We start from the raw sequence: 22,243 nt of genomic DNA on the forward strand, positions 1-22,243 counted from the left end.
GTGCCCCCCCCCCCCTTGAGTACTCACTGCCGGCTGGGCTTAGAGAGCCATTCTTAGCTGCGAGACAAGTCTTCTTTCTTAGGGGCAAAATGCGGACAGTCACCGCGGTACTTCTTTTTGTTGTTGGCTCTGCAAACGCGTCATTCGCGCCGTCGGGGGTAGGCAGCTTAAGCGAGTCAGCTACTTCGGTGGACGGTAACAAAATTTTCAGACCATCTCCGCTTCTCAATTTTCCGATGAGGAACAGGAACTCATGGGAGAAGCAGCAGGTGCGCGATACACAGTCCGTTCGTTTGCCGTGCTCCAACATGAAAAAGGTTTCTAGGCAGCATTGTTGGTGACTCTGTCGCGGGTATGCCCGCCGAAGAAGAACCGCCGTTGGAGAACAACGCTGCCGCTGCGGTACAGCTTCGCACACGTCCGCCATGTCCGCTTCTGAAGCAGCTTTTTTCTGCTTTAGATCATGCAAGATCTAGCCGAGCTCCCTCCACCGAGAACCCGTATGTCCCATTAGTGTCCACGTTGATGTGTCACACGCTTTATTTTGGACAGCGGGTGTAACGGCTCACCTTGCCGTCAGGGACGTGGAGAACATTTGTGAACGTGACTATGCCCAACCGTAAGGCCTTCCCAGCCCGTGCCGCCGGGAGAGCACTCTTATAGTCTTAACTCCAGGTGCCCCCTGGTTAGATACTGAACAGCGTAGCTGAAGCTCACAGCTGGCAAATCTGCCTACGCCGCAGGATTACGAGCTCGCAGGTCATCCGCTGGGTAAACGGGAATCCGTCAGACGCCAAGGAAAGTCCTGCATTATCTGCTTCAGAGTCAGGGTCACCTGTCTGCGCACCTTCCACCTCCTACGACGGTGAGACCCAGACCGGTCCAGAATACTGATGGAGCCACGCGGAAGCGACCCTTCTGTAGGCCCGTGTGCGGGGGACATACTTGACCTCGGAGTAGTGTAAGTCGGCGCTCGTTGGGCTCTGCCGCAGAAGTAGGCATAGTCGAATTTTTCAGTCAGTCACCCCGGTCTAAGAGAACTTGGTCTGCTCGGTGCATGCGGGACTGGCCCTGTGTGCAGTGCAACCGCCTTTACTCGGCACAGTGTCCGAAAGGCTGGGCACCAGTAGCAGGTACTGTAGCAATAACGAGAATGGAAACGGTCTTGCCTTCATGGCAGCGGCTCAGGATCGGCAAGTGCATGCCAGCCGACGGCTGGTAAGCACTTTTCTATACCGACGTGATCCTGGAGAGCCTGACAAGCAACCGAAAAGACTACGATGGCCCGTGTGGCGGAGCAAGTGTAAACTTCTCAGGGTTCAATGCGCAAATGAAAAAAGACTGGAGCGCCCGTTGCAGGGCCTGGTGTAAGGATCGCAGCTGCATGTATCGATGCACTTACCCAGCAGAAAGGAAACCTCGGCACAGGGCCCTGCGGGAAAGGCAGCCGTGAAGAAATAGGTCCGGACGCTGATTTCCCGCTTTCTCGAACAGCTGTAAGCTCGCTGCTGTCCACTGCGTATCGCTAGCGTGCACACCTTCCTGCCTGGTACAGACACTCTGGAGAATCTTGAAGGTGGGTGTCGACGCAAAATAAGTGCTTCGACGAGTAGCACGGATCAAAAATGTTGGCTTGCAGGGCTACCAGTGACCGTGCCAGAGCGTCCTCATACAAGGGTCCCCTACCAAATTCACGTGATTTGTGACGCGAGATGCCACAATAAGCGTGATCGGGTAGATGACCCAGCATCTGTCATTATGAATATTACCTTAGCTAGCTCGTCATGCCTGGGGTCCTCCGCTTCGTGGTGCTGACCCACGCGGAGAGCGAACGCAACGTCACAAAAATGGACAGCACACCCCCACTCGGGGAATTTCGTGCCAGCGAAACAAGCGGATAACCCGCGCATGCCGGAACTGGGATCCTAGCGGGCATTGACCGCTGGTCTAGAAGGGGAAGCATAGTAGAACTCAACGGGCCAGTTTCGTTGTCTGCAGGGGAAGTATAACCGCGGCCTTGACCTTGCGCAGGCAGCGAGAATCGATTAGAGACTGTTGCCCCGTACTCTCCAGCACGGAGAGCTTGATGTACTCCGACGTAACACTTTGGCACGGGAAACAAAAAATCCGGGCCTCCCGGACTATAATCCTTCCCGCCGTGTGCCACGGCGCTGCTGCTCGTTTGCAATCTCCGCGGTCCGACTTGACGCCCGGGCGGTTTGGTGGCGTCACATAATATCGCTCTTCTTTCGCAAACTGGACCTGTTACTTATCTCGCCGTGCAACAGAAACCCATTACAGGGCGTGCTGGTCGGACCCAGAGTGTTAACGGGCCATTCCTGTGCTCAGTTGACGCTTGCGGTCTCATTGACCGATGGAACTGAGTCGAGTGTATTCACTGGCTTGTCACCATGCCAGTTGCTTCCTGCTGCACTGCCGTGCACTCCTGCTCTTCGTCTTTCTGGCAGCAGCGCTGATCGGAAGTGATGCGCAACTTGTCACCGAGGTTTACGAGAGTAAGCCACTTGTCTGTTGCACACTCCGAGGTACTTACGGAAAAACCGTCTTGCGGTTCGATTCGCTGTGTCCTCTAGCCTGTACAGCGGTTGAGGGAGAAATTGCCCGCTGCGGCCCCGGAGCGAACTGTTTCATAATTGGAGGCGTCCCCACTTGCCACTGCATCATCGATGTTGCTACAGGACTTCCCCTTGCAGGAAATCCGTACAAAGCTTGCAGTACGTCCCCAGCATACCATGCGAACTGCACAGCGCTGCTCCCACCGTAGCACCGTTTCCTTGTCTCCTGCAGCGTGGGACATTAGCGGCAACTGGCAACTGTTTTCTCATTCGCTTGACAAGAAACATGCCGAGACAGAGAAGAAAAAACCACGGTCAACGGCTATGAGACAGGTGCTTAGCCCTCTTTCGAACGAGCCGTTTATCGTCCGGCTAAACCGCACGGATGCATTACTAAGGACAAGGTATCTCCTTGGAGCAATCTTCGTCGTCACCCCTCTAACAACCTTTGCGGTAAGAATCAAGTCTGAGTGTCTCCCTCAGCGCGGTGCAGAACCGACTGATGAAAGCTTGGCCGGTTTCCATGGACGCACACTTTCCATAGAAATCAGCGCTGCAACAATTCCAGGCCACGAGCTCTACACTGTATATGTTACCCTCACACAGGCGGGTGTGTGCGGCAGAGTATTCTTGGACGCTAGGGACAACTTGTCAGTTGTTTTCGAGCAAGCAGAGGGATTTGCGGACCATTTCGGCAGGAGTATATTCTTGAGGACGAGGCTGCAGGATACTTCGCTGACGAAGCTGGAAAAAAAAAGTAAGTGCTGAAATCGCCTCAGTTGTCCAGAAGGACTTGGACCAGCCTACACACTTTCGTTTGAATGACTTTTTCTTGATAATCTGTCTTCCGACCGCATGTTGCAGTTACAGACAAGAAGGACCTCAAAGGCAACTGGGAAAAAAATGACGGCACGCTTGTGGAAATCTACGGTGCACAGGGACCCAGAAACTGGCCAACGTTTGCGAACAGTAAGGGCAACATGTGTCTGGGAGTCTTCGGCTCGGATTGTTGACAGCCGTGTTTTTGTCGTGCAGACTTTCTTCGGCACAACTCTGTTTACTGGTATAACGATCCCTCGTTCGGTGATCCCGCGCTGAGAATGAGTACCGCCCTTTTTCTCGATGAAACGCTCCCCGAGGAAAGAGCGGCATTCCAGACAAATGCTCAGGTAGGTGCGTTTAGGGTGCTTAGTCCTTTCCTGTCCGCCATAAGCTCTCTCCGGGTTTGTTCCCTTTTCAGTTTGTCCAGCTGGGATGGTACGGTGCACTTCGGTTCGGCTCGGGTCGCATCGATATCTACTCACCGGCCACCGGAGAGGTGATTTACAGCCTTCTAAGGATTGATACCCTTCCCGCACTCACCCCCTTCTCTACAATGCAAGTAAGATGTCTTGGCACGGTTCTAGTTACATTTGGGGTGTGGATATAGGCCCGGTCACAGTGTCTACACCTCACGAAGGCTGACATATGACCACTCGCTATTCATCTGGCTGCTCCTTTTCAGGATATTTTCAAGCCTACTACAAAGGAAGTGGTAATGATGCCGACTTCGACGCAGTTCGAAATATCTGTAGAGTCCCCGGCAGCACCGCCAGAAGCCTCCCTACCTCTTGCTGCCGACGTGGCAGACCGGGATGCGATTGCAAATCGAGAGCGTGGACGCGCAGACGCTTTTGCTGAGCGTCTGTACAGAGAGGAACTGAAGGGAACCGCACGGGTGAGTCACTGATCGCCCTTACTCATCAATCAAACTCGAATGACGCACTCGTTGGAACGTGTTTGTGGAACACGTCAGGAAATGATGGATGCCGCCTCCGATATTCTCGCAGGGCTTTCAGCCTTTGCCACGTGAAACCCGACATCTCGAGCAATGAGCACTAGTGGTAAGAACCGCAAGCAAGTGAACAACTGCTTTTCTAATTGAAATGCTTTCCGTGTGCTGACGCCTAGCGCCAGTCGTGCTACAATGATCAAAAAAAGGCTTCTACCTCGTTCACCCCCAACCGAAAACCTCGAGTCTGTATGGACAATGATAATCTGTTTCAGTGTCCTGCGATTGAATCTGAAAGAGGCTCAGGTACTAGTCACGCACCTCTCCATTGAGCCCATGAGTAATCGATATCAGCCAGCACAGACTAGTTTTGGAAGATTCCCTCCTTTTCGCGTCTGCTCGGAAAAACGATGGACAGTTGCAATCACACCTACAACGGCGACGCAGTGAGAGCAGAAGCCCTCCTGTTCCGCCGGGGTATCACGCCAAGAGTGGAACGACCTATTCTTCGAACGATAGCAGCTGCGCCTCACCGTGCAGGTGGACAGTTCTCGCTCTTTGAACCATTGCGAAACACCTCCGCAGACATATTCCTACGGCTGAACAGCATATTCGCCGCTCCTCAGAGCAGACTTTTGACCGGCGTCCGTCTTCCGGGAGCTTTCAACCCTTGAATTGCCTAGGCGGCACGCGACAGCACGTCTGTACGCCTCGGCAAATGTGCCGTACTTCCGGATGGGAAAATCTTTGACATTCCATTTGCCATTTGACATGAACCCGGCCCGAAACTTCATCGCATAGGAATCATACGAGACACCAGTCACCCTCGGCAATGTCTTGAATAGCGTTTCGTAGCATACATTCTTGTTCATAGTATCGACCTCTCCGTCGAAGAAGCAGGCAGCCTCCGTAAGGCACCCCACAGTACTATCCGCTCCTGCTCCAGGAAGTGTCTTTTCTGACTCGCCTTTACTTTGTTTAGAAAGAAGTTTCATTTTCCTGTGACGGACAGCCATTTTGTAGGCCTGTTCGAAGCCGTGTTTCCGAACACCGAAATACTTACGCATCACTTTGCGAGTCTCTTTGTCATGATAGGTGGAAACCCACCGAGCATGGACTCTATCAAAAATTACGCCAGCGAGCTTGGGGAGCTTCTTGGCCATTTCTGAGTACGCCTCTGTTGTCCCCACCTTTTCTCCGTCAAGAGGAAACTCGTCTTCCGTACAACAAGTTCTCGTTGTGCTGCCTTTGTCGCTGGTAATGCTGTGACACATTTCTACTGAATCTGTCTCCATATGCCTACAAAACATTGGTAGGTGCGTCTGAGGAAGGACGTCGGCAGCCACCCACGATGAGTCGGGCGACGCTGCCCAGTACGTGTCAAGTGACACTTTACCTAAACTGGCCTCGGCGGATGGCTGAATCTGGGAATCGGCTGTGCCTGTGAGACTTGGATCCGCCGCCAGGGTGGGAGACGGCGCGTAGACAGTAGCCGCATCGCTCGCAGGCGTAGAACTCGCTTCTTCTGTCGCACCTTCAAGGTCCCTCGCGAGGGGCTGACTTGCAGGAGCTGATGTACTTTCCTCTTGAATGTGCTCTGAGACTGGCGACGTGTCCGCTGTAAAGGCTTGCTCGCTGACCAAGCAGCTGAAAGGAGGGTCGCTCGCTTCTCGCAGCCTCTGACTACCATCTGTGTCTTCGAAAACTGACGCAGTCGACACTAGACCGGCACTGGAAGGCAGTGATCGGCTTCCGGACTGCGATTCAAAAGCATCAGGCTCGACGGCGACGAGCTCATCGAGGCGACTCTCGACCGGCGGCAAGAAATGACGTAACAACCCTCCTTGGACTGGAGTTGATATGATCCAGTGAGTTCCTGTCGCGTCCAGTGTGACGTACGAAATAGGCCGATCTGAGGGACTGTTTGCTTCAGGTGCAGGTAACGTTGCTTGAGGCCGAGCGGCCGCAAGCTTGACAAGAGATTCAAGGCCGTCTACAGCGGCGGCGCAGTTTGTGGACGGCAGGGGGACTCCGGAGGAAGAGGGCGTTTGGTCAAATCGCTGACGCTTGCGCGTGGGAGAAAAAGTGTCGAGATTGTTTGCCTGAAATTCCTGTATCGACTGGGTTGCGACCGAGCCGCGCCCAAGCAGGTCGACCAGAACAGGTAGATGGAGAGACAGCGAAGAACTCTGTATGGATGGACAATGCTGGCTTAGCAGGTTGGCACACGCTAACAGCAATGCGGTTTCGGGATTTACCGGAGTCGCACCTGATACGGCTGAAGGTGCTGCAATACTTGAGTCCGAGCCACTAGCGGCAGGCTGAGGTGCCCTTTCCCCGTCAGGCGCCATTGTGGAGGACTCGCTATTCCTGGAGTGCAGAACGGCTGAAGGAAGCACGTCCTAACAGCGGGGCACAGCTAATACTCGCAGGTAGGTAACACGGCCAGGGAGGGAGACCGCACCACGCCCAAGATACCAACGGCGACCGGTGGCTCTAAGTTGAAGACGCCTCGTCGTTGTGGACACCCTTTCGCACCCGACGGCCTCCTGGCCGATGGGGAAGCAGAGCTGGAGCTTGAAGCGATGCGATCGCTTGCAGACTCCAGAGGAAAAAAACACAGAAACTCCGAGGAAGCTTGCGTGGTGAGACAACAAGATGTTTCGTAAAAAGCCACTTGCCGAAAACGTGGCCGGTAGTCGGAGAGCGTACTCGCCAAGAGTCGCACACTGAAACGCCGCTCTTCGGCACTTCCGGGCCAACAAGAGAGACAGTGAGACAAGGGGACGCGATGTGATGAATGTATGTTTCTGTTTCCCGGGGACATTGAAAAATACAGCTAGCGGATGCTGTCCTCGGAGCGCTACGCCGGGCTGCTGAAATGGCACTAGAAGCCTTGACAAGTGCATTTAATTCTCTGACAGAAGTAAGGAAAAACAATCTAGTGGGTTCGGGGCTCAGCAGCCTGAAGCCACTGGCGATCACGCTTGAGAAGCAGTCCAGTCCCGTCCCCCCACTTGGGGCTGCCGCTCGCGACTCGACTACACAGTAGTGGGACTCCAGTCGGGAAACACGTTTAATCCGCTCCGAATCCGAGCCAACAAAGGAACATAAAAGAGCAAAGACAGACAGTATCTGCGTGGAGGCTGCGAGGAAAACGTCGTTTGATACAAAGGAGTGGAGTCTTATTCTTCTTTACATGACGACGGCTTCGCGCTCTATCCCAGCGAAAGCGGCGAAGACACCATTCGCGGTAGACAGAGTAAAGGATCGGCATTCCCCTTGGAGGCGCACAAGTTGGTGCAACGATTTTGACTGAGAAAAGTGTATGGGAGAGCCCGACAGGATCCCAAAAGCAGTTCGGGTATGGATGGAACGCCCCAGAGAAAGACTAGATGCTGTGTCTTGCTTCCCCCCCGTACGAAAGCCCAGCGCGGGAGCTCACTGACCCTTGAGTTGACGGCCGTAGTAGTACGCAGCAATACTGCTGGGGCGCTGGCGGTCAAGGACAAGAGGGCGGAAAAGGCCGTCTGCTGAGGAAGCCGTTCTGCTGCGAAACAGTCATTTCCCAGCACTCAAGCTTAGTCCTGCAATGCACAACAAAAAAGGAGCATCCAACTACTGCATTCGTGCACACAGATTCCATTACGCAGCTATTTCAGCCACGGACCACGCCAGCACGGGTCTCCCGGTCACCCTGTGGGCCAGCTGGTGCTGTCACAGGGATCATGTGGACTTCGGCGTATGACATGGAGTCAGGTCATCCGACGCAGTGGGAGTGCCGACCGTGGGACAAGTCCGAATTTGGTATCGTGTTCGCTGCTTCTAGTAGACGCCTGGCTCCGCGTGACCAGTTTCTCTGCGTCTTCCATCCATTGTGGCAGGTTTCCGAAAGTCGGCACCGGACTACAACGAGGGGACCCGACAGCTGAAGCGCGTCCCCCCGTGGCGAACACGTGCGAACATGCTGGCCAGGACAGGGCATGGTTGACTGTCCAGTTGCCTGACCTTGTTCCTGGTCCAAGCGACGTTCCCCCCCATGCCAACTCCTAGCAGAAATCAAAAACTTTCTCATCGTTACGGGCCCCGCTGCTCCGTCCCATGCAGTCCTCATGTGGTTGCCGGGGTGCTCCTGCGGTCGCATATATTCCGGGGAGGGTAGTTTCCTTTTTCGGCTTGCGCTAAACGAAGCTCCGATGTTGCACTGCGCATCTGCCGTGATTTGCTGATTTTAGTTCGCGAACGGGGTCGGGCCGATGGCTGTCCCGTATGAAAAGCCTCCGGCCATTGGTGAACTGGCGGACACTTCCTCTTTCTTCAAGTCCCAGCGTGTGATTTTGGGGTCGACAAGCAGATGGCGCCGTCAAGTACTCATGGAGAACGACTGTCCGTGTGGATTTGTTGGCCCCGATATTGATGAAAAGCAATTCCGCCACCCGGACCCGGTGGTCCTTGCAACGACACTCGCTCATAGGAAAGCGGACGCCTGTCTTCAGAAGCTTGAAACTACGCCACCTGATGCCGTCTTCCCTTCCGATTACGTCTGCTCCAGCGGCGCGCTTCCAGCGGCCACGAGCGGAGAGGGGACGCAATTACCTCATGCGGTTCTGCCGTCTTTACCGTCCTGGTTGATATGTTCAGACCAGGTAGCAGTGTACCGAGGACAAATTCGAGAAAAGCCGGAAAGCTGGTCCGAAGCTCGCAAGTTCCTGCAGGACTATTCGGGAAGCGAGGAGCCGATTGAGGTGTTCAACGCGGTCGTGCTTGTAAATTCCTTTTCTAACACTCGTGTGGAAAGGGTCGAAACTGCCCGAGTGTGGTTTAACGATATCCCGGAAGAGGACATCGAACAGATTCTTAAAAATGGGGTCGTACTGTCTTGTGCAGGAGGCTTTGCCATCGACGACAACATCATGGTCAAGCATCTTCGCCGGCTTGATGGTGATGCGGAGTGCTGCATGGGACTTCCTCTCAAGAGCCTTGGCCGGCTGTTCGCCGACGCTATAGCTAAAGAGGGAGGCACAGACTCCCCGCCAGTCCTCGGCTGTCGTCGTCAACACATCTCTGGCGCCTCGGGCCCCTCCGTCATGCAGCCTTCCGGGCTCTAGCACAAAACTCCGATGTTCTTAGCTGTCCTTCGGGCGCCCCCGTGTAGTTTCCGTTACAGGATCTTGACTCGAAAGCTAGACTGCGCAGTTCCCCCGGGGTAAGCTGTCCCATGTCTGCGCGGTGTTCGGACCAGACAAGGGTAATTCCGAAGCCGACAAAGAGACCGCCTCCGTCAACGGCCATATGTGCTCGCGATGCTTATGTTTCGTGCGTTTGTTTGGAGAAACGACACCGATCCAGGCTTGGCGAGAGATGACAAACAACCGCTGACCGTCCACGCCCCGGCTGAGACAGGTCGTCCAGCAGGTTTCCCAGCTGGAGAGCTCTACCATGCCATTCTCCGTGTGTTTTCCCTGTCTTCCCTAACACCTGTGCCGCACTCGAGGTGAAGTTCGTGTACCACTGAAACGAGCTGTTGCGCTTAGCAAAATATCGATTCGGCATCAGCAAGCACGTGAGAGACACCGGGTGGGTTCTGTGTGACGAGCTTCGAAACCGCAGGAAGCGTGTAATAGTGGAGTGCAGTTCATGGCCTCCCTGCCCCTAAGAAGGAATACCGCCTTACCAGCGGCGGACGCGCATCCTACCACTCCCCGCGCGTGCCACCGACTACGGGTTGCTCAGTTCGCAAGTCTACGCCGCTAACGGGAGAGACTAATCAGGGATGCGCGCGACTACGCGATGAACAGTTCCACACGCCACAAAGAGCAGGCGGAAGTGTAATGTATCACCCGCGAGGCGCCGCTTGTGCTCAATCAGGCTGGCGGCGCGATATCCACATATTAACGCCGGACATCCCCAACCAGTCCGCAACCTTGCGGGGGAACTCACAATCAACAAACTCCAATGGAAGGTGGCCGCACACACATAGATAAGCGTCTCGTAAACCCATTCGACTCCTGTAGATGGCTCGCCGAGTCAGGTTTTCCTTTCAACGTCGTCTCTACTGCGCACCACCCCTCACGAAGAACCGGTGCACCATGCTTCCCGCAGTCTGTAGGTGGTAATAAAGCTTGTCCAGCGCAAGTCTGGCAGTCAAGTAACTGAGTAAGAAGCCGAAACCATAACGCGTGGAGTGACCTGAGAACCAGCAAGGAGACAGTGGCCAAGCAGGGCAAAATCTGAGTGAATATGCACCCCTCCCTCCCATGCCGCATACTCAGAAAAGCGTCCCGAGCCCAAAAAATTACAAAACTGACGCAGCTCAGATTGTGTCAGTTTGCGGGTGCCTGAAGCGATAGTATGTACACTGGAAGCTCGGAAGGCACAGCTGGCGAGCTACAGACAGAACTGCCGCTCCTAGTATATACATTGATACCTCCTGCCATTCGAGGGCAAAGCGCGGACCGGCTAACGCTGGGGAAGGGACAGGGGCAGAATTCGTTGGTCCTCGCGCATGCGGGGCAAACCATCTGAGGAGGGCGTCCACACGCATACCTTCAGGAGCACTGATAGAACCAAGCAATCCGAACACTGGCGCGCCAAGCTCGGTGAATGGCTCATACTTGTGGTTTTCACCTCGGTAGCTCTACGCCTCAAACTGTATTCATCTCACGGTATGCTTACCTTGCCTGGGAAGCACTGGCCAAAAGAAATGCGTAGGAAGCAGAAGCACCGCACCATCGCTACTGTCATCTCCGTAAGCCCTGGCGCTAGCCATGATCGCCAACAGGAATCCATAACAAAGTGCCGTCTACAAAAGAAATTTCCCCCCAAGAGAGAAAGAAGACGACGGTACGGGACAAAAAACAGCTCTCCAGGCTTCTAACCCCTGACTACAGTCCCTTTGCATACATTCTTGCGTGAAGTCGTACTCACGGTCTGATAGCCTTAATAGCGTACTACGGGTCCCACCGCCCAGTGCCAGAGAACGCGCGGCACTCACTGTACGGCAGAACCAGCCCCACTGAGTGGAATGTCTACGGACTATTACAGTCGCTGTTTGGACGAACCAAAGAAGCGGCCATTCCTTGTGTATGGAGAAGCTGTGCTGACTCATCTATGTTCTTGAATTCAGCAACATCCTGGCCATCGCCACCAAAGCGCAGGAAAGATTGAGACGCAGTAAGTTAACTCACTACCTCTCTACGCACCTTGAGTACTGACGACAAAGCAAAAACCAGGAGCCTATCTCGGAGCCTGCCAATCACCTGGTGCCATAAATCCTTGGAGACGAGTTTATCCGGTTCCCCGACCAAGCCCGTGAGACCCGGCCTCGTCACCTTCCCCGACTCTCCTTCAAATTTGTCCTTGTCTCCATTTAACCGGATCTCCTCTATCTCTTCGAGCTGTGCCCGTAAGCTGTTGATGCGCCGTTGAAGCTTCACGCGCTCCACGAAGGCCGTGGATCCATGGCCGGCCAGCGCTTGTTTCTCCTGCAGCAATCGCATTTGCTCGCGCAATGAGGCAGCGGTAGCTCCGACGGGAGTCGGAGAGCCGCTCCATTGACCACACGATCCTGCGCCCAGTGGTTCCGGTGCCCTGGCTTCGGAGCTCGCCACAAGACATTGGCGCACTGAGGCAGATCTAGATGGGAGATTTACCGCTGTACTCTCTGCGAAGCGGACACAGCCAGGTGCCTGTGTAGGGTTCGTGCCCGACCACCGGCGAGATACGATACGGCGCATTTCTCTGCTCCCCCCGTTGCCCCTGTTCTGGGATAGTCCCCGAAACAACAAGCTCAAAAAGTAGAAAACCGTATCTGCCAGCAGAATGCTCCACACCAGCCACAAAAAGCCAGCAGGAGCATCAATGGCTTCAATTTGTTTGAAACGCCGGATCTCCGTCTCCAGGGCCAGCTCGTTTCCAAGGGTGTCTGGACATATATCCGGCGTTCCAGCGCAAACATATGTCCGCCATATGCGGCTGGCGCTTTGGAGGAAAGTGCAGACTTTTCCGCGCGTCTCCGCTAAGACAGGGAGATATCGTTGGGTGTCCCCATGAGCACGAGCTGCGCCGCTGGCACTCGCCGGCGTTGTCGAGAGGTTGAGCTCTGCGCCGAGAGAAGTGACACAAAAGGATAGCAGGACCATGGCGCCCCCTCAGTGCTACCCGAGATTTGCGAGAGAGCCGCTTGCTGGGCGCGACACCAGAAAAAGGAAGCGAAACCAATCCGAAGAGGGACACTACGCCCCACCGACCATGTACGTAGTGGCTTAGCACGTCAAGCATAGAGAAAACCCTGCTTTTGCTGGCTTGATCTGTAGCCCGATCTCTTGGTACGTGGATGCTCTATCATAGAAGGCGTTGCATGGAGCCCCACCAGTTTTACAGTGGCCCATGTACGCGCAAGGGACATGGGCGCAGCCTCACATGCAGTTCGAGCTTCAAGGTACGGGCAAGTATATCCAGTTTGAGATAGTTCCATGTGCTACACGGACAGGAAGGACGCAGCACGTGTGCTGACTTGGGGTCCTCACGAAGCACAACACGAGGACAGGACGCGACCGTAACAAGGACGGCTTAATTCCTGCTCACTGGGGCCCGAAAACAGGCAAAAATCCATTCGGCCTGCGAGGACGCCGTCCCCGGTCATTGTCTTCGATGCACGTCTCAATTATGCACGCAATCGAAGTGTGCTTTGTCTATCCGAGGGAAAGGAATACAAAAGGCAGATGCACGAATAACCACCTTGTCCGACCTCTTTCCGTTTGGCTCCTTGCATGGCAGAACCGACATCAGAAGAACTCTTTTGAGGATGACGAGGTTGGAAACCTCATCTCGCAATTTGACGTCTGTAGGCGGCTGCTGCATGCATAACCTCGCATGTGTCTTACAAACGGCCGCTGAGCATTTTTCAGAAGAAGGGGCACTTCTCCAGAGGGGACTCCCGTCTTTCTCCATACGCTCTCCGTTGGATTCTTGCCGTGTGCATTGATCTGAGTAAACCGCGACGGCGCTCCTCAAGGATTGTGGCGACGTCTGCCTCCCATGCGAATGGGCCGAGTTGTTCGTTGACAGAGTAATCCGCCTTGCTGGCCGCACACCGCCTCAATTGCCGAGGCCGGGTCTGGCGAGTTCGCGCCCCAGCAGTAGGCAGGTTTTAAAAGGTACAGTGAGTGGAACATTAGTTCGACCGAGGTCTCGCGAGGTCACTTTTGGCCTTGGAGCTCGGTCTTGCCCCCTGGGAGCCCGCCACTGCTCCTGCAACCAGTCGCCACCCACTCCACTTTCTCCCAGGCGCTGGATGCAGCCTCGCGAAGAGAACGATCACTTAGTTTCGATCCAAACCGTCTTCGTCCTGTTTTGTCTTTGTCTCGAGTGACAACAGCTACACGCAAGCTTGAAGGACAGGTTGCTGTGGCGGATGTATTCGCGCCGAAGACTGCGTCCTCTGCCCGTGGCGCGCGCGACGGTAGTTTGCTATGCGGCATGCCAGCGTTTCCTTCCTCGGCTCTGTGTCTGTCCTGCCGTGCGCGGCAGGCAGCCACTTCCGTTCTACAGAGCAGGGTGATTCATTTTGCGTCTTGTCTCCCAATTGAGGACAGCATTCTGATGTGTTGCTCCCATTGCCTGGTCAGCCTTTGCTTGTCCCCCTTCATTCGTAACGTCTGTGGTTTAGCTTAGCAGCCCTAGATCAACGGTATAACTGCGCTCCCCGAACTTTTCCCCTGGGTCTTGGCTCCGGCAAGAATCCGTTTCAACACTCGCTTTCCCTGTCGCTGATCGGCTTGGTCCCTTATGTCAGCTCCAGAGAAGTTTCACTGTGCTGACCGTTACGGGCAGACGGCCTGCCCCATGAATTGTTAGGAGAGCAGGTGCTGTGTCCGTCTAGGACACACGCACCGGATATTCTGCACTACCGCGTTATTCTCCTCTCTTGCTTCCCCGGCACATGTCGCGTACCAGGGGCGCCGGGACGCTTCAGCAAGCTAGACGGTTCCGTACAGACGCCAATCACTTTGCCGTTGTATTGAGGGTGGTACAGACCTCGGTCTATTTCACGAACAACCATTTTCGGAACGATGGACGACAAGTTACGGTTCTACAGGGCGTCTCTACAGCTTGCGTATATTTTCTCCCCCTTGGGTTCTGACGGCACTGGCGGCAGCCACTTTTCCTCGACGGACGACAATTTCGTCACTTCGCCGATTTCGAGCAGTTTAGCTGAAGCAGCAGTCCATGAGGAGCCGATGAACTCGACGACCGACTTCCCCTCGTTCTACTCTCCGGCCGGTTCTTCTCTCACACCTCAGATACCGAAGTCTGCGATGAGCTGCGCAGTTGGACGGTGGGGTTGCAAAACAAGAGAGGTCACCGGCTCCTCACGACGTATTCTAGGACATCCGAAGAAAGAGCACGCCCTGGCCTCGACCGACAGAGACCTGCGCCCGTTTACCTTTGGACTTCATACCAAAGCAAGACGAGGGCTTGTGTGTTTCTACGCGGGGCGTGCGCGCGGTTGCCCGCGCACTCAGGGCGTCTGCCCGGATAAGGGGTGTGGAAAGCCTTCTTTGTCTACCAAGTCGCTTGTGAATGACGGCCTGATCGGTAGAAAGGATCGCGAGACCACCCGCAACAACGACAGCTGGTGTGTCGCGGAGCAGACGTCTCCGCACCATCTCCTAGGCGGTCGCGTATGCGGGTACTTGTTCTGTATGCTGTTAGTGTGCACGTTCAAGCCTACGTTTGCCACCGCTTCACTGCATGCCTCTGAGCTTCAGCCAATGAAAGGCCAAGGCCCACTCCTGAAACTTCGTTATGGAGTAGGGGCACACCCGCTGTGTCACGATCTGAGTACATCATCGCGGTCCTTCCACAAGCCTGCGGTCTCGCCCGCAGAATACGTCTCTGCTGTTGCAAACAAGGCACAAAGGCGTTCCTTGCGTCGAACTCGTGTGTTCTGGGCTGTGGGCACTCAGGGAGTTATCGACAGCAAGCCGTTAGTGCTCGCTTCATTTCAGGCCAAGCGAACGTGTGACCAGCGGCCGGCAGGGACCCGGAAAGCGGGATGGCTCGGGCAGCAAGAAAGGCGACGTTGTGGAATGGGGTGGTCGAGGCGACACCATGTGCACCGGCTTGACCAAGTGGAAGGGTTGGTAAGCGTTTGCAGACTGCTCTCCAAGACAGCTTTATACCTGACATGTTCGGGCACGGCTCCTGGAAAACAATATACGCGCCTTCGATTAGCGTGTAATGCGCTGACCGGAGGTACGTCGACAAAGTCTTTGGGGTGGCCTCCCGCTTGCCTCTCCCGAGGCGAACAAGACAGCGAAAATGCGGGCTCCTGCGGGTTGAGTCACAGTGTTTTCTCGATTTCGTCTGCATTTGCAAGCCTTGCGGAAGAGGCGAGAACTCCATGCCCTTCAAGCAGCAGAAGAAAGGGAAGTGGTTGCTCTCCGAGACAGACGGCCAGCGGATTTCTCTTTCTGCGAGCTCCTGGGGGTCGAGAACCTTTGATCGTGCAGAGGGACGGCTGTCGCTTGAGGGGTACGACGAGCCTGAACGCCAGACGACCTCAAACTTCTTGCATCCGACGTGTTCAAGGGTCTGTTCGATCTCGGTGGCACAAGAATGAAAACGTAGAGGCGACGAAACTAGTAGCGGTGAGAGGTTCCAACAGGTCGTTTTCGACATTCGCAGTGGCTCAGGAACATAACGCGTCTACACAGACACAGCCGGGAGTGTCGGAACAAGGGGATCCTTGCAGCTTTCCGGGTCAGGGAGGGGGCTCGATGGAGGTGGGGCCGCGCCGATTGCTTCATGTCCGCCTGCGCGTCCGTGACCTCTCGAAAATGGTGAGATTTTATACGGAGATCCTTGGAATGCGAGTGCTTGGTTATGCCTTCACGCCGTCTTGCTCACGCGGTCAAACACACGCGTCTTCGGACGAAGGGGGTGGCGGAAGCAGTAAACAGGGTTCCGAGACTTTTCGAGGTAAAGCAGGGGATGCGATGGAGTGTCCTGGTCCAGTAAGCGTTGTCGGCCGAGAGGGAAACAAGAATGAATCAACGCGGCCTGACACTGTCGAAGTGCTTTCGCATGGCTTCGCCAGCTGGAGGCAAGAAGCGAAGGGTGGATCTGCGACGGCTGCAGCACCTTCCGCCTGGCGTGTAGGGGAGGGTTTCGTGTCGAAACCCAATAGAGATTCTGTCAGGGTAACAGCACAGAACACCGGGATTGTCTCTGGAAGCCAGAATGCGGATGCGAAGGAAGAAGGCGAGAGTTCAGGAGGGGTGGACATTGAGGCGCTAATCGCCCAGCACAGAAGAGAGTCGCAGCTTCATCCGCCTCATGTTGAGACAACGAACAACCGGGGAGCGAGGGGGTCGGAGACGACAGCGGCTCTGAGGCGTGCAGCAGATGCAGCGGAGTTCGCCGGCCCCAGGACCACTGTGCTCCTCGGATACCCCTTGGAGGAATGTACGCGCTGATTTGGTTTGCCCGCTTCAAGTCTCAGCGTGGTGTTGCGTCAAGCGAAACACTACCGTGCAGCGTCCGCCGCGGGTTGCTGTCGTAGTAGGACGTGTATACATTATACGCCGCCTTAGGGTTTTCTCTAGTAGACACATATCCGCCGAGCGCTGCTCCAGTGCGAGGTTTGTCCTCGTGTCCTTACCTTTGACTGCCCGGAACTATCGGTAAGAAAACAGGACTTAACTCTGCCCCGTCAGCGAAGCCCTCACTGTCTGGTTTCGAACCTTGCGTTTCTCACCCCTGATGCAGTTTTGTTCGGTAGCCGTCTGTCTGTTCCGAGTCTGTTAAGAAAAAAGGTCCCCGTCACTAAAAGTCGTCTTCCCGTCTTTCTTGCCCACTGCAGCTGGATCTACGCGGGTTGCAGCGCGGAGTCTAGACACCTTGAAGATTGAGTTGGTGTACGTTCCACGGGTGTCGGAACTGCTAGCTCGTCTTGATGAGCGGACGCGCACCGAAGATGCATCGGAGGAACGACAATTCCTTCGCGTCTTGCGCCAGCATATGATGGGGCATTCAAAGGATTTACCTACACTGAATCGTGCACGACAGTTCGAGCGTCGGAGGAACCGCCTGGATCGAGGCTTTCACGGTTTCCTGGGTTTCACTGCATGCTTACCTTCTCTGGAAATGCTAACGGATCAGGCTGTTGAGGCGCATGGGGGCAAGTTATTTCAGCTCCCCGCTAAGAGAAAGATTGTCCCTTCCATGGTTCCCGATGAGCACGTAAGGGGTACGAGGAAGGGTTTTGTCGCTCTTGTGTCCCAGCGTCGTTATGACGCATGAGAAGGTGTTGGCGGACGAACTCATTTATGGCCGCGTCGTCGAACAGGCATGCTTAAACGACGGTCATAAGGGCGATGCACGGCCGTGTAGTCACTGCAGAGACCTTTGTAGGCAGCTGACCTTAGCTTACCTGCTGGCTAGCAAAACCGCCGTCAGCAGGGGGGACATCGGTTCAGTCCGGCATCAGTGTCTTCTGCGAGCACAGCGCGTCGCTCCCCATGACAGCATGCGGTTTGCGGCGTCAAAGGAACGGATAGCGTGGCCTTCGCTTTGGTGCTTGTGTGTGACCTACTGTGAGAGAAGCCGGCGCTCGACGTGACCCGCCAAGCTGGAATTCCAAACTGAAACCCCAAACGGTGGTGCCCCGGCGATCACCACGCGTCACACTGGGTACTCTTTTTTATATCTCGTGTCTTCTGTGTTCGCAGGCGCGGAAAGATATTTGGGTTCAGTGTGCCTACGTCTTGGACCCGGAAGGCAACGGTGTGGAGGTTACACAGATTACAGATGACAGCTCCATCGGTCTTGTCCCGGCATCCGCCATGCAAGAGCATCATAAGCTACGGTCATGGGAAGCATACATGCACCATCAAGAGCGCGATGTGCGCTTGCAAGAAGTCAAACGGCAAATTCTGCAGCTCCGTCCTTACTTAGAGCAGCGTCAGGAGCGGCCGTCTGATGAGGAAAGGGGTTCAGTTTTTAGCCCTAAGAATCCAGAGTGTCGGAATTGTGAACCAGGACAGCAGCGAGCGGAAAACGGTAATGTGCAGCAGTCGCTTGGCGGAGAAGCGGAAGCGCTCCGTAAAGCACTGAACATTCGAGTGGTTGGAGATCACAAGACGCATCAGGAGCGGCTCGAACTTCTTGAAGACGCTTTGGAGGCCATGCAACAGGAAGCTGCAACCCAGCAGGAGCAGCCTTACGTTCAGCTGCAGGCAAGGAAAAAGCCTTTCTTACAAAAGGTAAGAATGCATATAAGGCTAGCATCTACCTCCGACGACGCTGCATAGACCAGGCGTGACACCTAGTGGTTGTTTACGGAGAAGTGAGAACGAGGCACGCCGTGCACCCGCGTTCCCGTCACAGTTGCTGAGTTGTTTTTTTTGGTACACAGTATTTGTCTGCTGGATCCGGGAGCATGCCAGGTGGACCTCAGCCGTGCGATCGTCGCTCAGCTGTACTTTTCTCGTTGCTGTATAGTTCCATGTGTAGATTTTTGAGTGCCGAATCAGAGCGGTGATGGGAGTAACGGTGGACACGACCACACAGAGCTGCTTAAAAGCCGGTCGAAGAAGAAGCCTTCGACGGCGTCTTCTAAGCGGTGTCGGACCGACTGCTTTGTGAGAGGCAGCAACACCTCAGCGGTCAGGATGGACAACAGAAAACCGAAGCCATAACGAAGAGCGAAATATATTCACAAGTTCTCAAAAGGATCTTGTTTGCTGCTTGTGAAAAACCTGTGCACAGAACGTTTCAAATGTATAGCTCCAACAGCTGACTAGTTGGTGCCTTTCCCCGGAGTGCACGACGTTCACTTAAAGAAATGTTCTATACAGGTTTGGTTTCCTTTTTGGTGTTTTAGAGGTGGCTATTCTATTGTATTCTAACATAGGCACGACGCATGTGAACGGTTAATTGTAAGTTGTAGACTGTCCTCCCGTAAGGGTTAGAAGCTTCGAGATCGTACACAGCGGGCACCCCAAGAATATAAAGATGTGTCGGTAACGCGAAACCCAGGAGAGTATTTTGTGCGTGTCGGGTGCAGGTTCGCGCCTACACTGGCCGCATGCTGGTTGCTGATCGTTTTTACTGCCGTCAGATGCAAATGGCTGTAAGCACTCACGACTGGTGCTTGGTGCCTTTTGTGTACCCGCTGCCAGCACCGCCGGGTAGACTTATAGCATACGCAGGTTGGTACGGCGTCCGGTCAGGATTCCGTTGTTGGGAGCGACTGACCAGGTCATCCCTGGGGCTGGCCGCTTGGGCGTCAAGTAGACTAGACTCCTTTTCTGTCTTCTTGAAAAGGCACGTACAGCGTTCGGGGATCTCGAGCCGTTCTGGGTTTTTGAGAAGCTGAGCGCGTAGAATAAGTAGAAGCGGGCCAGCCGGATGGGTTGATGTCTGCTTTGGTGTTTGCTGGACCAGACAGAAAGATAGCAGGAGGACAGCGGTTCTTCTGTGCCTTCTCTTCACAATGTGAGCGCGGTGCGTGAAAAGTCGAGTGACGCATTCAGTCCGGCCTCCAGGCCGTTTTGAGAGTCTGGTGCCATGATGGGACGCCGGTAGGGGACTGCCTTCTCCGTTCCGTCTAAGGATCGTGAGCGGTGAAAAAGATAGTTTGCGCGCCTCTCTTATCTGCTCCCCAATGCTGCATCGTAGGCGCACCCGTGGGTGTGAACATTCTCCCGCTGTGTTCTGTTTTCTGTGCGTTGTCAGCTGGTAAGGTACAAGAGTCACTTGTTTGAGCGGCTGTACCCGTGGTCTCGGTTTGCCGGGGTGAGCAAGACGTTCGGATGTCCAAGGAGTTTTGCTAGAGCGGTCGAAGGAGCTTCTGCCTTACCGGAGGCAGACCAGGCAGCCGAGGCGGGGGTTGAGGAATTTTCGGAAATGGAGAAAATTGCACAAGGTGGCGATATGATGTCGATTCCTGCTGAGTGGGAAAGCGAGAGCTCGACTGACCCAGCAGGCGCCTCCAGAAAAGCTTACGCCACAGAGGCAGCCGAGCGGCAGGTTCCTCAGTTGGAAATGATATATGCGTTTGACGAGGATATTGTAAGGATTGCCCAGCAGTGCGGCTTCCAGTGCACCCAGCCTTACAGCTTCGCGTCAGCGTAGGCTCACCTAGACCGTTGCCGGCAGTGGCCTGTTGTATTGGACCGTTGTGCTAGCGGGTGTAGGAGTTTGAAGGCGATCAAAGTTAAGTCAGAACGTGCGTTTCGGTCCAGTAGACAATGCTTGGTTTGCGCTCCCGCGTGATTGCCTCACACCTGAAGGATGGAGCTAAGCTTTGAGCTGAATCGCCCATCAGAGGCGTCCCCGTCCCAGCGCAAGCCTACACTACACAGGAGACAAGATAGTAATACTGAAGGCTAGTTTTGCCGTTGTCCCGCCCAAGGGGGTTATAGGTGTTTGGTGTCCCGCCCGTCGTTTATCTTGGTGTCGTGCCTGAATGCCATTTGCGGCGGAAGTTGTAGCATCTGGGCTTGCCGCGAGAGAGGCTTTTCCTGTGAGTTTTCTTTTCATCCAGATCCGAATTCACCCCTGTTTTGGCTATCTCGCTATCGGAGTGGACGACGTCGCGGCGGCCGTGGCTGCTTACCAGGCGCACACACCGCTACACTCAGACACATCCGCCGAAGGATCAGGTGACGAGAACGGTGATGAGACTGAACCAGCACGCACTTGCGCAGCTGATCCCAGTCCAAGTCCCGCCAGTTGCGGGTCCCCGGATAGTGCGCCGTTGCAGAACTATCGGAGTGCCTGTGATGCAGCGCAGGAAGCCTTCGCCCAAAGCTTGCGACGTTCTGGCTTGGAGCTCAACACAGCCATGGTCCGAGATGCAGATGGGTATCCTATAATGCTGATGCGAAATGAGTGGGCACGGCGTTATTATGAACAACTGCATTGTAATCTTCTCATGCACGAAAATGAACTCCAGCGGAGGCAGGAAACCACAAACCGCGAGGCTACGGTGTCACCCCAAGGTGAGCCGGGACGTGCTTGATAACCTGTGGTTATTCACGCTTCGTTCACTGCACATCCGGTCGTGCCGCGCCACCATCGAGAGCCGCTGAGTTTGTGCAGTGTCTTCAGTCTAAGTAGTCGACTGCGCCACTGAACGGAAAGAACTTTGTACTCTTGTAACTGTGCCGTGGCTCAGCAGGACTGCTTTCTTGACCGCAGCAGGGTAGTTGCTACCATCTCGTCAACCAGCTGTATTTTTGCGGCTGAGCTTCCCCGCTGAAGTCAGAGTAAGGTGCGTCTTGCTGTAAACCGCCAGATTCCTGGTGCTGCAAAGAGAACACTGTGGTCGGTCCCGAGACAAAGTTCGGGACCCCGAAATGGAAGCAGACTGTAAAGGATGTTTCCGTACTGCGGCCGGCCCTGGTCTCCGGTGCAGTTTCGGCGGAGAAACCAGACAAATGCCAGCCCTTGAAGAAGTGGCGCGGCTCAGTTTTGGCGGGCCGCGTCTGGCGAGCCGAGCTTGCCTTGAATGGAGTGCTGCGTGACACCATCTGGGGTGACGACGGTGGAAGCCGTGCAAAGTGTACTGCCATGAGCTGTTTTCGCACCTCGGTTAGTTGCGTTCCATTGCCAGTATGGTGATACGTTTGTTTTGGGGGTTCGAGGTACCGCTACGCCTGCAAAGCCGCCGTGACGATTGCAGGCCTTTTGAGAAGTAGGTCTTTCAAGCTATATGACCATACTTCGCACGCTCCTGTAGTACCCTCGCGTGGAGCAGAATACATGGGGGCCAGGCGCCCACGGAAACCTTTGATCGGATATGTGGGACTTGGTCGTCTTCCGCGATCTCACCTAACCTGCCTGGGCCCGCATGCCCGAAGTGATTCAGTGGATGGGTTGAAAC

The 22,243-nt window shown here is 54.9% G+C and overlaps 2 protein-coding genes across 2 annotated transcripts; one reads left to right on the forward strand and one right to left on the reverse strand.

The window, feature by feature from the left end:
- Window positions 1-4,306: 4,306 nt before the first annotated feature.
- On the reverse strand, window positions 4,307-13,144 carry CSUI_000112 (ap2 domain transcription factor ap2vi-1). Its single transcript, XM_068060346.1, has 3 exons — window positions 11,550-13,144; window positions 11,023-11,149; window positions 4,307-10,536 (listed from the first exon to the last, which is right to left on the reverse strand). The coding sequence occupies exon 3, from the start codon at window positions 6,696-6,698 to the stop codon at window positions 4,941-4,943; it is 1,758 nt and encodes a 585-aa protein (XP_067927674.1). The 5' UTR covers window positions 6,699-10,536; window positions 11,023-11,149; window positions 11,550-13,144; the 3' UTR covers window positions 4,307-4,940.
- A 117-nt stretch (window positions 13,145-13,261) lies between these two features.
- On the forward strand, window positions 13,262-21,788 carry CSUI_000113 (glyoxalase family protein). The gene is made up of 6 exons (XM_068060347.1): window positions 13,262-16,818; window positions 17,216-17,595; window positions 18,084-18,617; window positions 19,421-19,486; window positions 20,092-20,427; window positions 20,903-21,788. The coding sequence occupies exons 1-6, from the start codon at window positions 14,421-14,423 to the stop codon at window positions 21,377-21,379; spliced, it is 4,191 nt and encodes a 1,396-aa protein (XP_067927675.1). The 5' UTR covers window positions 13,262-14,420; the 3' UTR covers window positions 21,380-21,788.
- The last annotated feature ends 455 nt before the right edge of the window (window positions 21,789-22,243 follow it).

The sequence above is a fragment of the Cystoisospora suis genome (assembly GCF_002600585.1).
Source record: "Cystoisospora suis strain Wien I chromosome Unknown contig_45, whole genome shotgun sequence".
Classification (NCBI taxonomy): domain Eukaryota; phylum Apicomplexa; class Conoidasida; order Eucoccidiorida; family Sarcocystidae; genus Cystoisospora; species Cystoisospora suis.

Excerpts from the sequence above, each read along its gene's own strand:
- CSUI_000113 (XM_068060347.1), top strand. The coding sequence starts at position 14,421 with ATGGACGACAAGTTACGGTTCTACAGGGCGTCTCTACAGCTTGCGTAT. Across the intron at positions 16,819-17,215 it reads CGGATACCCCTTGGAGGAAT|CTGGATCTACGCGGGTTGCA; the intron begins GTACGCGCTGAT and ends TGCCCACTGCAG. Across the intron at positions 17,596-18,083 it reads CCATGGTTCCCGATGAGCAC|GCGCGGAAAGATATTTGGGT; the intron begins GTAAGGGGTACG and ends CTGTGTTCGCAG.
- CSUI_000112 (XM_068060346.1), bottom strand. The coding sequence starts at position 6,698 with ATGGCGCCTGACGGGGAAAGGGCACCTCAGCCTGCCGCTAGTGGCTCG.